Source organism: Ambystoma mexicanum, chromosome 5p (genome assembly GCF_040938575.1).
Source record: "Ambystoma mexicanum isolate Mex_15411 chromosome 5p, UKY_AmexF1_1, whole genome shotgun sequence".
In the NCBI taxonomy this organism is placed as follows: Eukaryota; Metazoa; Chordata; class Amphibia; order Caudata; family Ambystomatidae; genus Ambystoma; species Ambystoma mexicanum.
The window spans coordinates 152,032,180-152,052,825 of record NC_090930.1 but is presented as its reverse complement, the minus strand read 5'-3'; the positions used below and the strand labels follow the sequence as shown (position 1 = coordinate 152,052,825).

At 47.8% G+C, this 20,646-nt stretch overlaps 1 protein-coding gene across 4 annotated transcripts in view; it reads left to right on the top strand.

Moving 5' to 3' along the window:
* Positions 1 to 20,646, top strand: part of LOC138480808 (ligand of Numb protein X 2-like) — a 1,017,991-nt gene that overhangs the window by 680,886 nt on the left and 316,459 nt on the right. For all 4 annotated transcript variants that reach the window (XM_069612553.1, XM_069612555.1, XM_069612554.1 and 1 more), the window contains exon 4: positions 7,957 to 8,150. In XM_069612553.1, coding sequence (XP_069468654.1) covers positions 7,957 to 8,150 — 194 coding nt within the window. The remainder of the gene's footprint in view (positions 1 to 7,956; positions 8,151 to 20,646) is intronic.

The window sequence follows — 20,646 nt, the reverse complement described above, 5'->3', positions numbered from 1 at the left end:
CCGGTGGCCATTACGGACACTGACACAGCCTCCGAGGAGGAGCTGGTAGAAGTCGAAGAGGGACTTGACAAGAATTTGGAAGAGGCCCGTTCTCACGGGAGGGATCCCGACGAGGGCGAGGGTGGCGACGACGAGGCTCCCGTGGAGGAGGAGCAACCGTCGCTCCCGTAGCGGCCCGAGCCACAGGACAACTCGGCGGCCATCTTGACAGCAATCCAGGCCTTATGCACGGAGATGAGGACCAGATTGCCTCTCCCCCCGACAGACGACCCGAATGAGCTGGGCCCGTCGGGAAGCCCTCCAAGCAAGAGGAGGTTCCATCCAGCCCCGCCTTGTCAGCCCTCACGGCCCTCTCAGCCTTTGTCTCCTTCCCCGATCCCGAGGGATGACACAGGAACAGATACGGCCACGACGGGGACGGATGACGACGATGGTGGTGACGACGGGACGGATCTCCCGTCGCCGATTCCTCGTGCTTACCCGCCTGACTAAATTGGCTCGTTTCAGGCCATGATTGCCAGGGCGTCCAAGCTTTTCCAGCTCTGCCCCGAAGAGAAGGAAGGCTTCCTCTACCAGCGGCGCGAGGCCAAGAGGAAGACGGTCCTCCCGGTGCCGTTGCTGGATGACATTTGGGACAAGGGGCTTGCTCTCCTTAACCCGTCCACGACGCCTGCTAAGAGAGACCGGTACGAGAAGTACCGGGTCCCCAACGCCGCCCCGTTGTGCCTTAGGGCGCAACCGACCCCGGATTCGGTCGTCTCGGCAGCGGCCAAGAAGAAAGCGGGGGGGCATCGGCCTCGACTTCTACTTCCCCGCCAGACGATGAGGCAAAGAAACTGGATGCAATGGGACGACGAGTCATCTTGTCGGCGGCGACAACGATTAAGGCAGCCAACGCCCTGGCGATCGTGGCCCGCTACGACAGGGAATTGTGGTACAAGATTGCCCCCCTGTTGGACTTCCTACCGGATGACAAGAGGGCGGAGGCCCTGGCGATCTTGCAGGATGGCGAGGTGGCGTCGGACCACGCCATAACGGTGACCATGGACATTGCCGACACTGGTTTCCGCCAGTTGGGCAACGGCGTTTGCCTTAGACGGCGGGGGTGGCTCAAGGCGACGGATTTCCGGCAAAGACATGCAAGCCAAGGTTTTGGACATGCACTTCGACAGGAACAATATGTTTGGGAAGACAGTGGATGAGTCCCTCCAAGCCATCAAGACCGACACGGAGATGGCTCGGGCCCTAGGAGTTCTTCAGCAACGACGGCCGTCCTTTCGGAACTCCGGAGGCAATCAAGTTGCCTCCAAGGAATTAGGCAGTGGCTCCTCTACGTACAGCCAGGCGGCCCGATCCTCGTTGCAAGAAGCCTACAGGGGACGAGGCAAGTCTGGGGGATCTCGCCCTCATCGCCAGGGAGGCCAAGGCGGCCTCCAAGCAGGACTGAACTGGCCGTTGCGTCTGGCCCCCACCGAAGCACCCTGGTGGGAGGCCGGCTTGCGAAGTTCGTCAGCGTGTGGGAGTGAATCTCCACCGACCGTTGGGTGCTGGATGCCCTGGCCCCGGGGCACGCCCTCGAATTTCTAAAAAAGTGCCCCCCATTCCACCCGTGGCCAGGAAGGAAAACCACGTTCCTCAACTACTGCTGGAGGTAAGGGCGATGCTCAAGAGTGCCATCAAGCTCATCCCGAAGAGGCTCCGGGGCTCCGGATTTTACTCAAGATACTTCCTCGTAAAAAAGAAGACGGGAGGATGGCGCCCCATCCTCGACCTGCGTCGACTAAACAGGTACATCAAGGCACAGAGGTTCCGGTGGTTACCCTCCGGCACGTTCTGGGACAGCTGGAGGAAGGCGACTTCCTGTCGTCGTTGGATTTGGAGGATGCGTACTTCCACATCCCCATTCTAAAAGGACACCGGAACTTCCTCAGGTTTGTAGTCCAATGACGCACTACCAGTTCAAGGCCCTCCCGTTTGGACTGAAGTCGGCTCCCAGGGTATTCACCAAGTGCCTAGCACCGGTGGCGGTGCGGCTGCGCTTGCAGGGGATCCACGTCTACCCCTACCTAGACGATTGGCTCATCCGAGCAAGGACAAGGGAGCTCGCCATAGAACACACAGCGAGGACTGTCCAGCTGCTCACGGACTTGGGGTTCTCCATCAACTTCCCCAAATCCCACCTGGTCCCGTCGCAGGTCGGACTGTTTCTGGGAGCCAAGCTCGATACAGTGGCGCGACTGCCCTCGCCGTCGGAGGAAAGGACAAAGGCCATCCTGGGCAAGGTGCAGGGTCTACTAGCCACGGACGTGGCCAGGGTGAGGTCCATCAAGTCAATCCTCGGGATGATGTCCTCCTGTATTTATCTTGTGCGCCTGTGTAGGCTTCGGATGCGTCCTCTACAGGAGTTTATCGACGCCCGCTGGAACCAAGCGGCGGGCAGCTTAGAGGACAGGATCCATCTCAGCGAGACTTTCCGACAAGCGATCCGGTGGTGGGGCACCCGCGCTCATCTGACGGCGGGCAAGGACTTTCAGACACTGACTCACCAGGTGACGGTGACTACGGATGCCTCCCTGGAGGGGTGGGGGAGCGCACACCGGAGATCTTCACGCAAGAGGCCTTTGGCTCCCGGAGGAGAAGCCGCTCCACATCAACATCCTGGAGCTCTGTGCAAGGTTCTGGGCCCTCGGGTCCTTTCTCCCGTCCCTCAAGGGCAAGGTGGTGAGGATCTTCATCGACAACACCACCACAACGTTTTACATCTGGAAGCAGGGAGGAACCAGATCCCTAGCTCTGTCCAAGGAAGCCCAGGACCTGTCGCATTGGGCCATCACCCAAGGGGTGTTTCTGGTACCCTTTCATCTGGCAGGGATAAAGAACACCATTGCCGACTCACTCAGCAGGGAGCTGCGCTCGTGCCACGAGTGGGAACTGCGTCAAGATCAAGTGGATCGACTCTTCCAGCGATGGGGCAAACCCCAGATCGACCTGTTCGCGACGGCGACGAACTCCAAGTGCCAGAGGTTCGCCAGCAGGTTTCCCCAGCCGAGAAGCATGGGCGATGCTTTCTCGTTCCCCTGGGACGGCCTGTTCCTATATGCGTTTCCTCCGTTGCCGTTGCAGCTCCGACTCATCAACCAGCTCAAGAGGTCCCGGTGCAGGATGATCCTCGTTGCACCGGCGTGGCCGAGACAAATCTGGTTCCCGGACCTTCTGGACTTGTCAGCGTCCCCACCAGTCAAGCTGCCGGAGAAGGAGGCGCCATCCTTCATCACGACCCGGAGTCGCTGAACTTGCAGACCTGGCTCCTGCAGCACTAGATTTTGGAGGGTACGTTATCCTGGCTGACTGCAGAGAGGTTCTTGCAAAAGCCAGAGTGTCCTCAAATCTCAAGTGCTACGGACACAAGTGGAAGAGGTTCTCCGTCTGGTGCCGTGCACAGAAGATTAACCCGCTACGGATTACGGCCCCTCAAGTGCTGCCGTATCTACTGTCCCTGGCCAAGGCTGGACTAGCTCATGCCTCCACCAAGATACATCTGGCTGCGATCTCCCGATACACCAGAACTACAGGACGGGCGTCTTTGTGGTCTTATCGTCTGGTGAAGGAATTTATTAAGGGACTGTTCCGATCGTTCCCGCCGGTGAAGGTCCCTGCCCCGGCGTGAGAGCTCAAAGTGGTGCTGACCAGGCTCATGGGGGCACCATTCGAGCCTCTGCATTCGGCGCCATTGAAGTTCCTGTCGTGGAAGACAGCATTTCTTGTGGCCATCACCTCCGCACAACGAGTGGGAGAGTTCCAGGCCCTATCCTGCAAGCCTCCATACTTGACTTTTCACGACACGAGGGTGGTGCTGAGGACGCATCCCTCCTTTATATTCAAGGTGCCGTCGGACTTCCACCTCAACGAGCCCTTGGTGTTACCAGTTTTCTTCCTGTCGCCTTTGTCACCAGCCGAGAGGACTTTGCACTCGCTGGATGTAGCTAGAGCGCTTAAGTTCTACGTGGACCGCACAAAGAGTTTTCGGTAGACATCGCAGCTGTTTGTAAACTTTGGAACTGTGAACCAAGGGAAGGCTCCCTCGAAGGCTTCCATTTCCAGATGGCTCTCCGGCTGCATCATGCATTGTCACCGGTTGGCAAACCGGCCGCCCGAGAGCCCATTCGACCAGAGCGATCGCTGCTACCACGGCGTTCCTCTCTGGTGTGCCCCTACTGGACATCTGCAGGGCTGCTACGTGGAGGTCAACGCACACCTTCACGAGATTCTACTGTGTCGATTGGGACTCCAGGGAGGAGTCCAGGGTCGGCCAAGCAGTGCTGCGCAACCTGTTCGCCTGAAGGTGGGCCTGGTGAGGAGGTAAGAGTTGCTTAATGTTGTGTTTATGTAATGCTTAATGTTGAGCCGTTTGCCACATCCCGTGGTTGTGCATGTGTGTACTGCTATGTATTCTTATATTCATGAGCATGTGAATCCATGCCAGACCCCATGCTGGAGAAGGAACAAGTTACTTAGCTGTAACTGTTGTTCTCCAGCATGGGTCTGACTTGGATTCACATGCGAACCCTCCCGCCTACCCCTCTGCGGCTCTTCACTTGGTCATACTGCCACTTTACATGCTGCCAAATCTGAGGATGCTGCCAGGGGAGGGGCTTAGGTAGAGGGCAGTCATTGGCTGGGGGGCAGTATGAACCAGAGAGCAGTGATTGGTTGCTACTAAGAAAGACAGATCAGAAACGAAACAAAACTGATAATGATTTTTTTCTTTACCGAGGATTCCCGGCCTGACGACGGGGAATATTCATGAGCATGTGAATCCATGCCACACCCATGCTGGAGAACAGTTACAGCTAAGTAACTTGTTCCTTAGGGCCATCTGTGACATCTGCTACTACATTGAACAATTCCAGAAGTTCTTCTTATTGTACAGAAATTGGTCTGACGAGGCAGTATTGTCAAATGTGTTCCAACTCTGCCAACAGCTAGACAGTATGCTGGCTAAACAGTTGACACTTCTTGTCACCAAGATGCTGCCTATTTTCAAAAGAATGCAGCTCTCAACACAATAATTCACCATTCGATTTAAAAGGAGTGGCTAACTGTTTCAGTCAGATGTGACCACTTATCCCCTATGAAGTTAATTCCACAACAAACATAGCCAGGTCTATTCACTTGCCCTTAAATTACTAGTTCTGCCATAACACACATTCCATGTGTTCTAGTTGCTCTTTGAGTCCTGTCCTAAACTTTTGACTCTGGTGAAATTGTCTGTGTGTACGATAGATGTTTCCTCGGATGCCAACCTGTAGCTGTTTAACTGGCCTGTAATGCAGGAGCTTTGGGAAGGTAGCCTTTATTGAAGAAGGTAACGGGCCCCACCATGCTGGCCACTTCTGAGAGTAATCCTCATTTGCCAAATTAGCACAGATCTCCACCTGGATGACATGCACGTTCTGAATCGAGACTTTCAGTGTTGTTTGTGCCCACTGGAAACCCCAAGAATGCTATTTTATGGCACAAATAAGCCTTATTTTCCACCTAATTACTTGCTAGTCCTAGAAAATAGATTACCTCCACCTTACTGTGAAGGACCTGCTAGTGTTACAACATACAAATCATGTCATCCAGATGTAGTGTCCTGCACATTCCTCTTGCAGGGTTGCACTAAATGGCTGAAGCTTGGTAAAAGGAAAAGGGTTTGATGCAAGCTCAAAGGGCAGCTCCACTACGTTGATGTGAAATGGAGGAATCGCTGAGGCTTGAAAAATGAAATCGCTACGTATGAGACTTGGACGTCTTTTAGCTAACTAGTCTCACATAAAATGTCCCTGCAAAGGTGAATAACCTCAATTTTGAAACATCTGTATTCTAACCATCTGTTTAGCTACTTAATGGTTGTGGCTCGCCTTGCCTTCCCTTTCCTCTTGCCAAAAAAAGATTGCTCAGGCGTCTCAATGAGGAGACTAAGGCATTCTTGTTAGCTAGCGCTTTGTCCTCGTTTATGAAGATTGCACTCTTCATTTGAGAAATGGAGAACAGGATCTCTCCTTTTCACTTGGAAACCAAAGCAGTCTAGCCTTAGCCCAGAAACCATTGCCCAGAAGTCGAGGATACCCTAATGTCTCCAGTTTAGCAGGAGGATGTAAATACTTCACCATCCCCTGCCTGCAGCCCCCACTGTATGAGCTGCCATGCTGGGTTCACGTTATTGCTGCGTTATGGACAGTTCTGCACTGTACATGCTCCCCTTCTCTACCCTCGTTGCTTAGTCCCTACTCTCGAAACTAATCCTCTGTTGGTGTAACCCACCGGAATGGGAAGAAAAGATTCTGATAACTTGGTCTTGACAGTTTCTCAAGGTTTTTCAACCTTGAGAATGTTCAACAAACTTTACTATTTCCTTGCTGAATGATTAGCTGCTTAGCAGGCTTTAAGCCAGAGCCCTTTTTCCGAGGTTTCACGCTCCCTACATTTTAGGGTTGACCTTAATGCAAAAACTCCTACCTGTGGATATGACACAATTTGCGTTGCTTGACATAGAAAGGACTCACTTAACGCAGCCTCCTAGGATTATCTGGTCCACCGGAACTCCTCTCTCCTTTTGCTTCTTATGTCAATATCAAAATCTTGGGGAGCGTCGAGAAACGGCTAGGAGCTTGTCCTGGCAGGCCTTCTAAGATCTGCCCATGCCCTCCTAAGGATCTTTGCAGCTTTTACACTGCACCAATGACCACCTTAATGGATTTAGAGTGCTGAGGCTTGTGAAAGGTGTGTTGCATTGTGCCTGTGCCAGGGTTAACAAGATTGTGATCTGAGGGGTAGTGGGAAAGGCAAAGTGAAGAGTTTGAAGTGGGAATAGGTTCTAGCCAGCAATTTTGAAAAATAGGAGGTGGCCTAATTGTTATGTTAGCAAATATTTATACAGCGCCAAGTCACCACTGTAGACGTGGTTTTGAAGAGTGGAGTCTTGGTGGGAATTGCCGTAATGCCTGCCTTGGGTTTCCAAAACATCATCTATTTGCTTTTAATTTGCTCCACTAAGTGATGGCGTGTACAGAACAAACAAATGGGGATTCACGTAGAGCTGGGACAGGTTTGCGGATGAATGGTATTTGTGATTGGGTTGTGGTGTTCTAGCCAAACTAGGTCATCGATCAGGATTTGATAAATTCGAAGTTGTCTGAAAAAGAGGCATATTTATGTGAGTGATTAATAGCCATTACTAATAGTTTGGGTTACAAAACTAGTGTGAAACGTGTAGGAGGACAACATAGTTCATGGCTACAAAGTTTGTTCCTGGGCCCGAAGAGGAAGACATGGCTTTTGTTGGGATTAAGCTGGAGGCCGTTTTCCAGCATCCACTTTTCTACTTCGTTCCCCTCATCTTCTGAACCATTTACATTAAGATACATATGGGTATCCTCAGCATATGAAGGGAACAGAAGCTCCAATCTTTTAGCCGTATAATATAGATGTTAAGCAGCAGTGGGGACCCCTGAGGAATCCCACGTTTCACCAGCACTTTTGAGGACAAGAAAGGACCTAACCTCTCCTGTTGCATCCTTCAATTCAAGAGGCAGCAAAACCATCCGAAGGTGTGGTCCGAAATGACCGCTCGTTTATTAATATCTCATGGGTCCACACTATGGACCATCTATACTATCAAGTCCTGCGGACAAATAGAGCATTGGCAGTAGTGTCAGGATTTTGTGTTCTTATAGAGCATGCAAAATGTACTTAAACTTTGGTAAGTAACCCGGAGATATAACCTTTGCCAACCTCTTTCTGCTTTTAGAAATGTTAAGGTCTCGGATTTGGAGTAATTGTGGACAAGACAAACTTTGGTTTATGATTTTTGTTCAGGGGGTTAGAAAGTAGATAAAGTAATGCCATAAATTATCTTTAAAGTATTTAGTTTGCTCCACACTGAGTGTTTTTCATTTTCTTTTTATGTAGATCAGCGGCGAACTAGTCTTGTGGCCGAAACTAACACAGTGGAAATTAATCGAGAGGATCCAGAAGAGGAGCTGGGTATGCGGATTGTAGGTGGAAAAGACACCCCACTGGGGAACATTGTTATTCAGGAAGTTCTTAGGGATTCTCTGGTTGCCTTGGATGGGAGAATTGCACCTGGAGATCATATCCTTGAGGTACCCTGTCCTTCTCTTCTTTATTATTTTTTTTTAATGTATTTTTTTTTTTTTTTACTTTCTATCAATTGCTTAGTAAGAATGCACAGTTTTCTAGAAATACCTAATACTAAGTAGGAACTAATCGTTAGCGGCCATGTATAGAATTATAGTTGGGCAGTTGCCCACTAAGGGTAAATAATCTACACTGGGTTTCTGAATGTCTCCAAATGAAGGAGTGACGCTGGAGTAGTATGGCATAGCTTGCATAAACTCTGTAGTTGAAATCTACTCCCCTCGACTTCCATGGGTATAGCCCAACTCCCATTCTTTTCCACCCCAGGCATTAACACTGTGAAACATTGCATGGGGTCTGGAGGGTGGATGCACGATGGAACAATCTATGACCCAAAAAAAAGCAGGTTTCCTCTCCCATGACATTAGAGCAACCCAAAAAGGAGACACAATACCTAGCAAAGAAAAAGCTGTGCCCCCTTCTTTGTGTTGTCATTGTAAGGTTATGAATTTCAAACCCTCTTTAATGATGTTACAGTAAGAGGATATTGGATTCAGAAAAGCCATTTGCTAATGTATTCCACAACAACGCAGTTGCACTACTTTCAGGGACACCATATTACTGGTTTTAACGCCAGATCTCACAGTACCTGCAGAATATGAACTGTCCTGCAATCTGCAATACCAAAATGTAGTCATTGCAACATGTAAATCTAGCACTGTAATTCTTCCACAGCCGCTTTGCCCGTTCGTATCATGCAAGGGGAAAAAGCTCCAGGTATTCTTTACTACCTGTATACTCAATGCCAGGTTCAATTTGTACGCGAAAGCAGTACCGCTGTATTATAGTCACTGAGTGGTTCCAACTAAGTACACTGTGCCATCCTTATCGAAATGATCGCACTTCTCACTATGAGACTCTGGACGAGTATGAAATGTGCACACTAGTGGTATTGCTCACTTGTTAAATGATCAATCGATCACGTGCAGAAACTGAGGATGTTTATTAATTAGAAATCCAAATGCTTGCATTTCTTGGCAAAAAGGCGACTGCCAAATAGCCAATACCGGCACCTAGCGCTAGCCAAATGCTTGATCCGAGGACCTGCTCTAGGGAAAACAGGAACTAAAGCTCCAGAGCTGGAACACAAGAGGGCCCACATCATTAAGAGAAAAAGCTACTAGCCGATCCATCTTTAAAGACCAAGATTTGGGACTCCTCCAGGAGATGTGGCTCATGGAAGAAATAAATGTTGATGGGTTTACTACCATCTCTCAGCCAGCAACTTGTATCAATGGAGGCCGACTTTCTGGGGGCCTAGGGATTGCAATTAGAAATACTGTAGGTCACGATGTAAATTGTATAAGCCATGAAATACCAGGTATTCTAGCCATTAGATGTGTCATATGGTGGGGCAAAACAACAAGAGGCCTGCTAATGATCAATATATGCTCGCAGGGGATTATCATTTTTCGAGGACCTATCCACCATTCTCACTGAGGCAAACATCTTATTCTCTGATGACCTAATTGTATGGGTGGTGATTGCAATGCACATTGCCCACCCATCGTTGGGCAGTCTTTGAAATCTAGCATTAAACATTTTTATGGAGAATTATGGGGAAATTTGTTTTCCAATTGGAATCTAATTATTGTTAATGCTAATATAAGCGCTGATCTACTCCCGGCACCAACGTGGATGAACTGCAAAGCCAAATACACCAATTGATCATATAATAGTGTCTGTCAAACTATTTCAGTGCTGTCTTTGGTTCAATGTTAACCCTTTGAAATACAGTGATCATAGCTCACTTCAAGCCTCATTGCTCATGGAAAAGATTAAAATTCAAAACTCAAACACCTCAAAATTGCAAGTAAACACACAAGGTAATCGTATTGTCTGTTTTGGCAACCAGGGCTCAAAACTAAATACTAAATTAGAGCATAGTGGTGAATGCGGCTTAGAATTCGATATGCAAACCCTATTCTCACCTGGAAGCTTTGTTGAATTTCCATGGGACCTTCATCCCCCGAAATCCAAGGAACGCACAGTATTAAAGATCCACTCTCATACTTTCAATGAAGAAACGTATGCAGAAAAAAACGCAGCAGAAAAAAAATACGGGACTTGAAAGCCAAAGGTTTAGAGACCCAAACCTTTAAATTGTAAAAGAAAAAATTCATAAATATAGACATTGGTCATGTGGACGAAAATTCATGCGTAAGACACATGGTCAAATTATGCTTCGAAACCTACTGCCAAATCAAGCCAAACATTTCTGGGTGCTAATTGTAATACACAGTCCCAAGGAGTACAACAATCCTTCATAATACCTAATAGTACTTGGACAAAATAATTGACTGCAACATGGGACAAATGATTTTAAGACTGGTTCGTGATAAAAAGCAAAGTTAAATGGGCGCTACATATTGAAAAAGAAGAGCTAGAGATCTAAACCACACGCTGCTGGCGGCAATGGGTCATTTTCTGTCATGAAATTGTCGGTTTCCTTCAAACTGCACTATAAATAAAAACTTTTTTTTTTTGTAAACGCTCGTTTAAGAATGGTAGTAAAGCTATGTCCACCTGCTCCTTTCGAATTGAACCTCATTTGGAAAAGCTTTTGTGACATTAAATGGATGAAGCAGCACCATCACGTAAATAGGGTTGCATCTACTGCCCCACATTGGTATGAATGAATGTGTCTGGGCTCTGGATTATGGCACTCTGAAGGAAACCTACAATTTCATGACCGAAAAGGACCTCTAGCCACACATTAGGAGACTCAGACTTGTACAATCCTTCTTCCACCATCCATTTATCTCTGAATAGGTTCCCTGCCACCCACACCAATATAAATCTCATTTGTTTAATTTACAACTCGTATTTCCGCGTTTCCTTTCCAATATCCTTATTTATTTTTCTTTGTTTACTTGGTTTATTACAAACCTTATCCATAAACACATAATCAACAAACCAACACATTTAATTAAAAGACAATGCCATGTATACCATTTCATATTTATCCAGGAAAACCCCCCATTTAAAAACACTTGGGGGCTGATTCACAGAACGTTTTCAAATGGGATTGCGCCCTTATAAAACGCCTCTGTGAATCAGGCCCTTAGTGTTAATACTTTGCATTCATCTCAATTACAAAATGACCACAGTGATTAATTTCATACTTTCAGGAATTCTTTTCAAATATAAAAAGCGACAATTGGTATAACCATAGAATCACTTGAGAATATAGATCCCAGAACTGATCTGATGAAATGTTTTCAGTGATATGGATAAAAAACAAATATCCCCTCAAGTACATAAGTAATAGCTTTCCACAAGAAGTAAGCATGTGACTAATCGATTCCACCTCCACTTTACAAAGCCTATATAATCTTTGATTGTGGTTGACGTTATGCCAGGCACCCACTATTTCATTGTTTGGGAGCTGATTAAATCGCAGTCTTAAAATAAAGATCCTTATTTCCAATGAAAGATGTTTGGTAAGATAATTAAAACAATGCAGGGATCTAAAACCTTGTTTCACATATACTTTAAACTTTGTTTTAATGGATAGTTTATCAATAAACTGGCCTCTATCCCATAACTCTGCTTTCCTTTTCAAATCTCTTAGGGCCATGGTCAGATTATCTTGTTCCTCTAAAATAAATCCATTTTCACCATACAAACTCATTATTTCCAATTCTATTCGGGCAAAAGTGGCAGATTTCATGGTCAAACGATTAGACATTAATAAAAGTATTGCATCAAAGTAATAGTCAATCCTGCTGCAGTCGCCACCTCGCCTCTTCCCTCCAAGAACCTCTGCACGGCACTGACCACCCAATTCTCTGGTAAAACGCGGGCCATCCTGAGTACTTTCTTCATTCCAGTCCCCCGCTCCTCCTCCCATCCCCCTGCAACCCCTGGCCTCCAATTCCCCTTTAGCCATCCTCTCCTTCTTTCCTTTCACTTTGGATGAGGTCACTAGTGTGTCTGCTCTATGAAGGTCTTCTCCAAACATTACATCGGCTCACTTGCCCCTGCACTTGCTGATTTCTTTTTGCTACTGGGTATTTTCCCTCTGCCCTCAAGCACTCTCTTGTGCGCCCCCTTGTGAAAAAGCCTTCCACCAATCCTTTGTGTCCGGTTAACTACTGCCCGATCTCTCACTCCCTTGCTTGGCAATCTTCTGGAGAAGCTGGTCTTCCCCCAACTGACCCAGCATACTAAACACGGTTGCCTACACGACCATCAATCTGGATTCAGAGCATCCAGAGGCACGGAAACTGCTCTCCTGAACACCCATGAAGAATTGCTCACATCTCTTTACTCTAGCTCAACCATTGTTTACTTGATCTCTCCTCTGCATTTGATATGGTCAACCACTCCATCCTCATATAACTACTCCATGATACACTTGGCATCTCTGAGCGGGCACTGGACTGGCTGACCTCCTTCCTCACTGACCGTCCCTCCCAGGTTATCCTGGGCTCTTTCTCCTTGACCACCCCTATCTCCACTTGTGGCATTCCCCAGGGCTTCAACCTTTCAAACTGGCTCTTTAACGTCTGTCTGGTCCCACTTGGTTAACTCCTCTCCACTCACTTCCAGTGTTTTGTAGACAACACCCAACTCTTCAAACTTCTGTCTGATTCTCTCCCCACTTCCTCCACCATTTCTGGCCCCTATCTGCTATCCAGTCCTGGTGTACCTCCTAATGACCTGTGCCTCAATGGCAGCAAGACTGAGAATCCTTCCCATTGGGACGCCTGTTCCCTTTTCCCTCACTTCTTTGGCCAGCCTCCATGGGCTCTCCCACTTCTCCTGCATCTGAAGCCAGAAACATTGGAGTTATCTTTGACTCCTCTCTTTCCTCCCTCAAATCCTGGACCTTGCCATTTTCAACTCCACCTCCTCCAGAGGTATCCTTCCTTTACTCTTTTTTTTTTCCCCAGAAACTCAATGTCTCCAGAGCTCTAGTACTCTCTAGGCTGTACTACTTTAACAGCTTGTTCCTTAATCTAACCTCTTCCTCTCTACGCCCCCTCCAATTTATCAGGATAGGGCTGGAAGTCTTATCCTTGGCCTCAAGTCCAGGGACCGTATCTCTCCAGCTCAAAGCTCTCCACTGGCTCCCGGTTGCTGCAAGGATTAAATTGAAATCCCCCTGTATCATCAATAAGGCTATCTGGGGCCAGGGACCACACTATCTAGAACCTGCTCTCACCAAATACTCTCCCTCTAGATCTATATGCTCTTCCGGCTCCAACTCTCTGCGTGTCAAGTGCTTCTCTAAACATCGAGCTAGTGGCCAATCTCTCTTCAGTTGGCTCCCTCCTCTGGAACAGCCTCCATCGTTCTGTCTTGAGCTGGATCTCCTCAAATTCCAGAAGCTCATCAAGACTTTCCTCTTCACCTCCTCCTTCCCCCTCTCCCTCCTATGCTAAGTCCCACAGTAGCTGAGATTGGTGGCCTGGGCCCTTGTGCCCTTCAGGGTCCTGGCCTTCCATTCGGCTTCAGCCTTTGCCATTTCCCAGCACTTGCCTTTGGGCACCCACTCGCTGTCTGTCCCAAAGGCCTGTACTTATGGTTCTTGGCAGGTGTCCACTCTTCAACTAGTGCTCTCTGCCAAGCTCTCCCTTGCCTGCAACAGACTCTCCAGCACTCCCCCCTCTCCCCTTCTGGAACCTCTAGCACTTACCCCCTTGGCATGTTCCTTCTCTCTCCCTGCACTTGCACGTTGCTCACAAGGCCTATTAGGACAGCCTCTTTCTTATTCATCAGTGTTATGGTATGTCTTTTATCCCCTGTTCCCTCCCCTTTGCCATGTGGGTGCTTTGAAACACAATTTCTTGATATATAAGCGCCTTACAAATGCACAATAAAATTAAAAATAAAGATTCAGAGTTTGTGTTCAGCAGCCGAATTTTGGAATAAAAAGGTCCCCGGGACATTCTCCAAGCCCTCTTAAGTGAGTTAAGACCCATCTCTCAAAAACATTTGATTTGCTAGCCACAATATTTGGGGGCCCCAAAACATTTCACCAAATCTTATATTCTAGGTAGCTTAACCATAATACCTCCTTTTCAATTAGGGCCTCTAAGCCATAAAGTATTCCTGGGACAATATAACCTTTTATATAATTTAATGAGGCCCACTACAGATGAACCTGATTTAATCAGAGTTTTTAGGCAGACATATTTAGACCAGACCTCTCCCTTTATTGAAGAGCTAATCGGGATCCCTAACGATATATACTCGTTGACTCTATCAATTGGGATGTTGTTAATTTTCCAGCTAAACCTCTGTCCAATAGTCAAAAGTTCACCAATTACCAATATTTTGGTCTACTTTTCATTCATAGACAGACCATTTTTCTTGCAGAAGGCTGCCAGTGCTTTAATACTGCGCTGCAGCACTATTGCTGCTCTATCCAATAGTAAGGTATCCTTTCCTAAATTGCTTTTTTTGTGCAGTTAGCCATTTGCCCCACAGGCAGTAAATGCTGAAGACTATCAGTAGGGTTTGTGGATTTACACATGGAAGCCATCTGTAGCTGATATTCACTTCACCATAATCCTCTGCATTCAATGGTGGCAGTAGATGGGGATCTTGCCGACTCTGCACACAGGCCAGTCTCCTCTGTGGTGATTCAAAAGGAGTTTTTAGACATTGCTGTGAAAAACAGAGACCTACAGTAGGTTAAGAGTAATATGGCATTCTTCTGCATAACCACTCCCACAAGGTAGGCTGATAAAGTGCCATGAAAAGGACGTGAGGCCAGCAAACGTCCCACCCTAAAAAAACCTGACTGAGCAGGGTGGTTTATTATTTTTGGTAACTTAATCATTGCTTGGAAGGTGACCCAGGGTGAATACATGTTGATGGTTAAGGGCTCCTTAATAGAAGGTTCAACAATTTCCCTGTTGTGGCAAGTAAGGTACTTTTATCAGTTGAACGTCAAGCAGTTTTGTATCCATTTTGAATTGGTAATGAACATTTATTGTATGTGGTTTGGGTTCAGTATACACATGGGTTCTATGTGGGTGCGTGTGATATTGATAAATAGAAAATGTTCTTAATGTTTTAAGAAAATTATGGCATTCAGGCAATGGCCGCTTTATGTTAAAAAAAAGAAGAGACCACCAGGGGGCGCAGACGTGATGGCTGCCTAAACCACAGTCTCCCTCTCCGGACCTGAAATAGACCGAGGTTTATATCTGCATAAAGGGAGAAAACCCTCCGAAAAAGGAACGTTCATTAAGAGGAACTGTATGTGCAGCCACAGAGCAACCCGCTCCCGAATCTGAACAGCAACTACATGCGAAATCTACTCCTTCGCATTCCCCCCGTACGCCTCATCTAAAGCACACTAGAAGAAAATGGCGCCAAGACAAATGAGGAGCGCCACTGAAGAAAAAGGGGGAAAGAAGAAGAGAACAAAAGAAAAAGGAGCACCGGACATTGATGAGCTCCGTTGTGTGGAAGTGCCGTTGCACATGGGGATCTCCTCGCAGAAGTTTGGCACGACATAACGGTCCCCCGCCGCAGCTACACAATGTGGGCTCTGCCTCTCAGCCTACAAGAGCAGAAGAGAGACGCATGAAGCCCCGAAGGAGGGGGGTGCCCAAAGTGCCGCGGATACCTCGCACAACAAGTAAGTTGGTCGCAGACGCTCCGCACAGCGTTGAGCACCTGCAGACCTTGCGGCGGTGGGCCCCCCGCTCTCCCTGCGAAGGGGCTGTAATCGCACAAGAGACTCTTGAGCCTCGGTGTGTCCGCGGTGTGGAGTGTCGGGGGCGTCAAACCAGGCACTCCTCCCCCAACCACTCCTCCCCCCAGATATACCCGAATCACTCGACACCAAGACCCGGCTGTTAAACCACCCACATAAGACTGCTATAAAACGGAGGCGCGGGAGGCCCCGTCTCAGAAAACTCCTCTAAACAAACATGCAAAGCGGGGGCCCAGCCTCCCAACAGTCCCAGGCACAAGAAGCATGACTCCACACGCTGCATCCAGAACATACTGCATCCAGAACATACTGCAGCTCTAACTAAATATTAAACACCTCGCGTCTTGCCTTAAAATCCCCTCATGCCACGAGAGAGCTAAACGCGACACTCTGCACGGGACGTTTTAACAGTTTCCCCTTCAGTGAATGAAGAATCTGCAATCTTCTGGTAGGAGTGGTGTCCCAGAAACTTAAGCTTCGCCCCAGCTCAGACATCCAAGAACTAGCAGTTACTCCCCTAAGCCAGAACACGCGAGGGGGCAAGTAATAGAACGTTGCAACGTCGCCATCACTACGAAGCCACACTTCCACATATCAAATTGAACTGTAAACCAGTTCACAACCCCAAAAAGTGTGGTGCCTGCAACATACCCAAGACCACCACTTTTCATAAGAATTTACATCCGCCGACTGCAGGAGTAGCTCTGTGGCCCAACAGCGCAGTGCGGAACTGGAGCCCACAATAACAGCTGTATACTAGCCCTATTCTAAACATTGCAAAGGAACGTTGGCGAGGGAGCAAAGAAGCTGCATCACTGCATGATTCTTGCAGCGAAGGTGTCCAACGCAGGAGTCACGTGGCAGGAAGCAATCCCACCCCCCCTGCTATAGTCTGAGTACGGCGACACAAAGCACAATCAGTGCTAATCCACTAGTCATCTGTCCTCAACACCGCAAGTCAAACTCTCAAACCTGGCCTAAATCAAAACTGGACCCGCGTACCCTAGCCACACTGCGGAAGTTTAGCCGCACTGACACAACCATGGAATTAGAGGAAGTCCAGAGCTCCTCTGATATTCCAGGCAATGACTGCAATAGTGTGACCAAATCAGACATTCGCCTTCTCCTTGGGGAAATTAGGTCCATGAAAAATAGCCTCACAAATGGTCTCTGACCTTTAGACGAAGATGGCAAAAGTTGAGGATTGTCTAGAGGCGGTTGAGAACAATCAGCAATTGGGAGACGTCACCACCATGCAGTACGAGGCTAGACTCCTAGATTTAGAACAAAAGGAGCGGGACATGGAATCCAAGCTGGATGATTTGGAAATTCGAGAGCGGCGATCTAATATACGCATAATAGGTCTGGAAGAAAAACTTGGAGAAACACCCTCCAGCCTGGAAAGCAAGGTAAAAGCTCTGATCTTGACCCACTACGATTACACGACACCCCTGTGCTTGAATTTGACAGGGTACACAGGGCAGGAGGCCCACCTAAAGGTCCCCGCTCGGTTCTCGCCAAATGCCACTACTACGCCCAGAGGCAGGACATTCTAGAGAAAGCGAGAGTCAAAGACACAATAGAATTTCAGGGATCACGCATCCGCCTCTACCAAGTTCTGTCAGCTATGACATTAGTCAAAAGAGGCTGTCGCCTCTTAACAGGTTGGCTACAAGAGAAGGGAGTACGTCATCGATGGGGTCATCCGTTCTCCCTCACATTTGAATACAATGGAGAAGAATTCAGGATAACCACTGTTGATGAAGCTGAGCGGGCCCGTCGTCCTCTCCAAAGCCCAGCAGCAAACTCTGACACGGACAGCCGCAGAGAACCTTCGGGTCCCCATAGAGAAACGGGAAATAAACCACTGAGAAGGGGGCGATCACAGCAGAAATGGAAATATAAATGTTTGAATACTTCCTGAGGGACTTACCTAGCACACCCATACCGAGAGCGTCCGCTAAGTTTTTTCCATACCAAAACCGCACTATGTGGAAAATCTAAGGCGACAAGCCGACGAGAGTCTAATAGAATATCACACAAGCTGCGAAAAAGTTATATATGTTTGCAATACAATGTTTCTTGCTCACGTGAAGATGGTTTTTCTTCCTTGCACTAACGTTAAGTCACAGGTCAAGGCCCGGAGAGGGGTCCACCCACAGTGGCCCTTTTTGATTAAGGGCGTCTCGTCCTTTTTGTTTGTTTTTTTTTCTGGTTTCTTTTTACTTTCCCATAGGAGAATGCTCTTGTTAGCTTCTCGTTTGGAGGGTAGGGGAAGGGGGCTGGGGGGGGAACCGCTCGCACGTTCACGATCACAAGACTAAACCATGTTAACACTCTGTGCACACATCCCTCAGCATTGCGACTGAATTACCACTTCACCACCAAGGGGAGGGGTAAAAAATTGAGTGACTGGCAGGGCAAAGGGGCGATAAATCCGATTTCACACAAGGGGCATGGCCCGCCCGGAAAGCATAATCTTTGGTTCCCTTAACGTAAAAGGCTTAAAACTGGTGCAATATTTTAACCAATCTAAACCTGATGTTCTTTTTGTACAAGAATCGAAACACACCAGTGGCGCAGAAAGAAATTCTGGGAAAAGGGATCAGTGAAGCAATATGGCCATCAGGCCCCCATAAGAAAGGCAGGGTGGGCATACTGTTAAGAAAATCTCTGGGACTCCAGATAGAGCATGTATACTAAGATATACAGGGGAGATATGTCGCACTCAAGGGCAAATTGAGAACCTGCCCCATCACACTCTGCTCAGCCTAAGCCCCCAAATCACGGACAATCCAGCTTCTTTGAACCCGTGTTTGATTTTCTAGAAAAATGGAGGGAAGGCACCCTTGTCTGTGGCAGGGATTTTAATGTCGTAGTGGACCACGTAAGAGACTGGCATCCGCTGCAACAAGGAGATGGATTCCTTAGCCTATCGAGGGAGAACCACCTAATTGACACCTGGCGCACCACACACCCCAAGGAGAAATCCTACACATTTTCCTCGCCCCCACACCATACTTTCTCCAGGATTGACTACCTATTGTTAGGAGCAGAAAGCAAAAGCGACATTCTAGGTACTACCATCCAAGTAGTAGCTTGATCAGACCACGAATTGTGCACCCTAGATCTAGACCTGGGCCCCCTCCCCACCTCTGATCGACGGTGGCGATGTAATGACTTCCTGTGCAGATACCCAATATTCAAAGAAACCTTGTCTGAAGCCATCACAGATTATTTTTAAACAAACGACAGAGGAGATATGCCTCTTAACACGGTCTGGGATGCGGGGAAAGCGACAATAAGAGGGCTATTAATGGCAGACGGAGCGGCTAAAAAGAGACTTGGATTGTTGAGAGAGAAAGAACTAAAGGCGAACATCGCTCTGTTGGAGTGATCCCTGCTTGAACACCCCACCAGTGATGAAGAGGCGATTATGAGAGTTAAAAAAATGAGGGAAGAATTAAGAGACATATGGAACAGCAAAGCCCTCACGCAGCTCAGATATCTTAAGCAAAAATTATTCGAAAAGGGAGATAAAGCCCACACAATGTTAGCGAACAGACTCCGAAAGCAAAGGGCAGACATAGCGGTTTTCAAAATTAACGACGAATCTGGTTCTCCCCTCACAAATCCACAAGACATCGTTGACCGCTTCTCAAGATACTATGCAAAGCTGTACACGGCAGAAGAAAGTAGCCCCCCATTAACCATCAAAGATCATTTAGCCACCCTCTCCCGTCCAATACCTTTCGACCACCTGGCCATACTGAATGCCCCTATCACCGCAATAGAAGTTCAAGGAGCCATTGCTGCCCTCAAGGCGAGTTCGGCACCAGGGCAAGACGGATACACACCAGCTTTCTACAAAATAAACTCCACTAAGCTTTCCCCCTTCCTAGCTAAATTAATTCAGTCCTAGAATCGGGACACGCTACTAAGTCTTTTACGGAATCTATAATCATCGTAATCCTTAAGGAAGGTAAAGACCCTTCGGAATGTACCTCATACCGCCCAATTTCCCTAATAAATGTAGATGCGAAAATGTACGCAAGCATCCTAGCCTCACGCCTTGCTTTGGTTCTTCCTCAGCAGGTCCATTCAGATCAAGTGGGATATATGAGAGGGAAGGCAAGGGGTGGATAATATTAGAAAAACCCTCGACCTCATGGCAACACTTCGAGAAGCGGGTAATGACCCTCTACTACTTTGTCGACGCTGAAAAGTCATTTGACTGCGTAGAATGGCCTTTTCTAAGTGCAGTATTGCAATGGGCGGGACTGGGTGCCACATGGATACAAGGAGCAAAGGCCCTGTACAAATCGGCCCAAGCTAAAGTCTCAATGAACGAAGTTTCCTCCAGTCTCTTTAACCTTACAACCTTACGCGAGGAACGAGGCAAGGTTGCCCGCTCTCTCCCCTCATTTATGCGCTAGTAGTAGAGCCCTTTGCCCAAGCCATCGGGTCTAATCCTATGATCAAAGGTATCCCCCGAGGAAGAAAAGAATATAAGTTAGCCATATTTGCCGACGACATCTTGTATCTCACCCAACAGCAGACTCTGTCCCCGCATTCCTACAAGAATTAGCACACTACGGCGCCCTATCAGGTTTCAAGGCCAACCGCCAAAAAACAATAGCTGTCCCTTTAAAAAAGAATGACGAACTACTGACACTCTTACAGACGAATTGGAATTTCCAGATACAAACGACATCGGTGAGGTACTTGGGTGTAAATTTCAGTCTCCCTTTCAGATCTTTTTG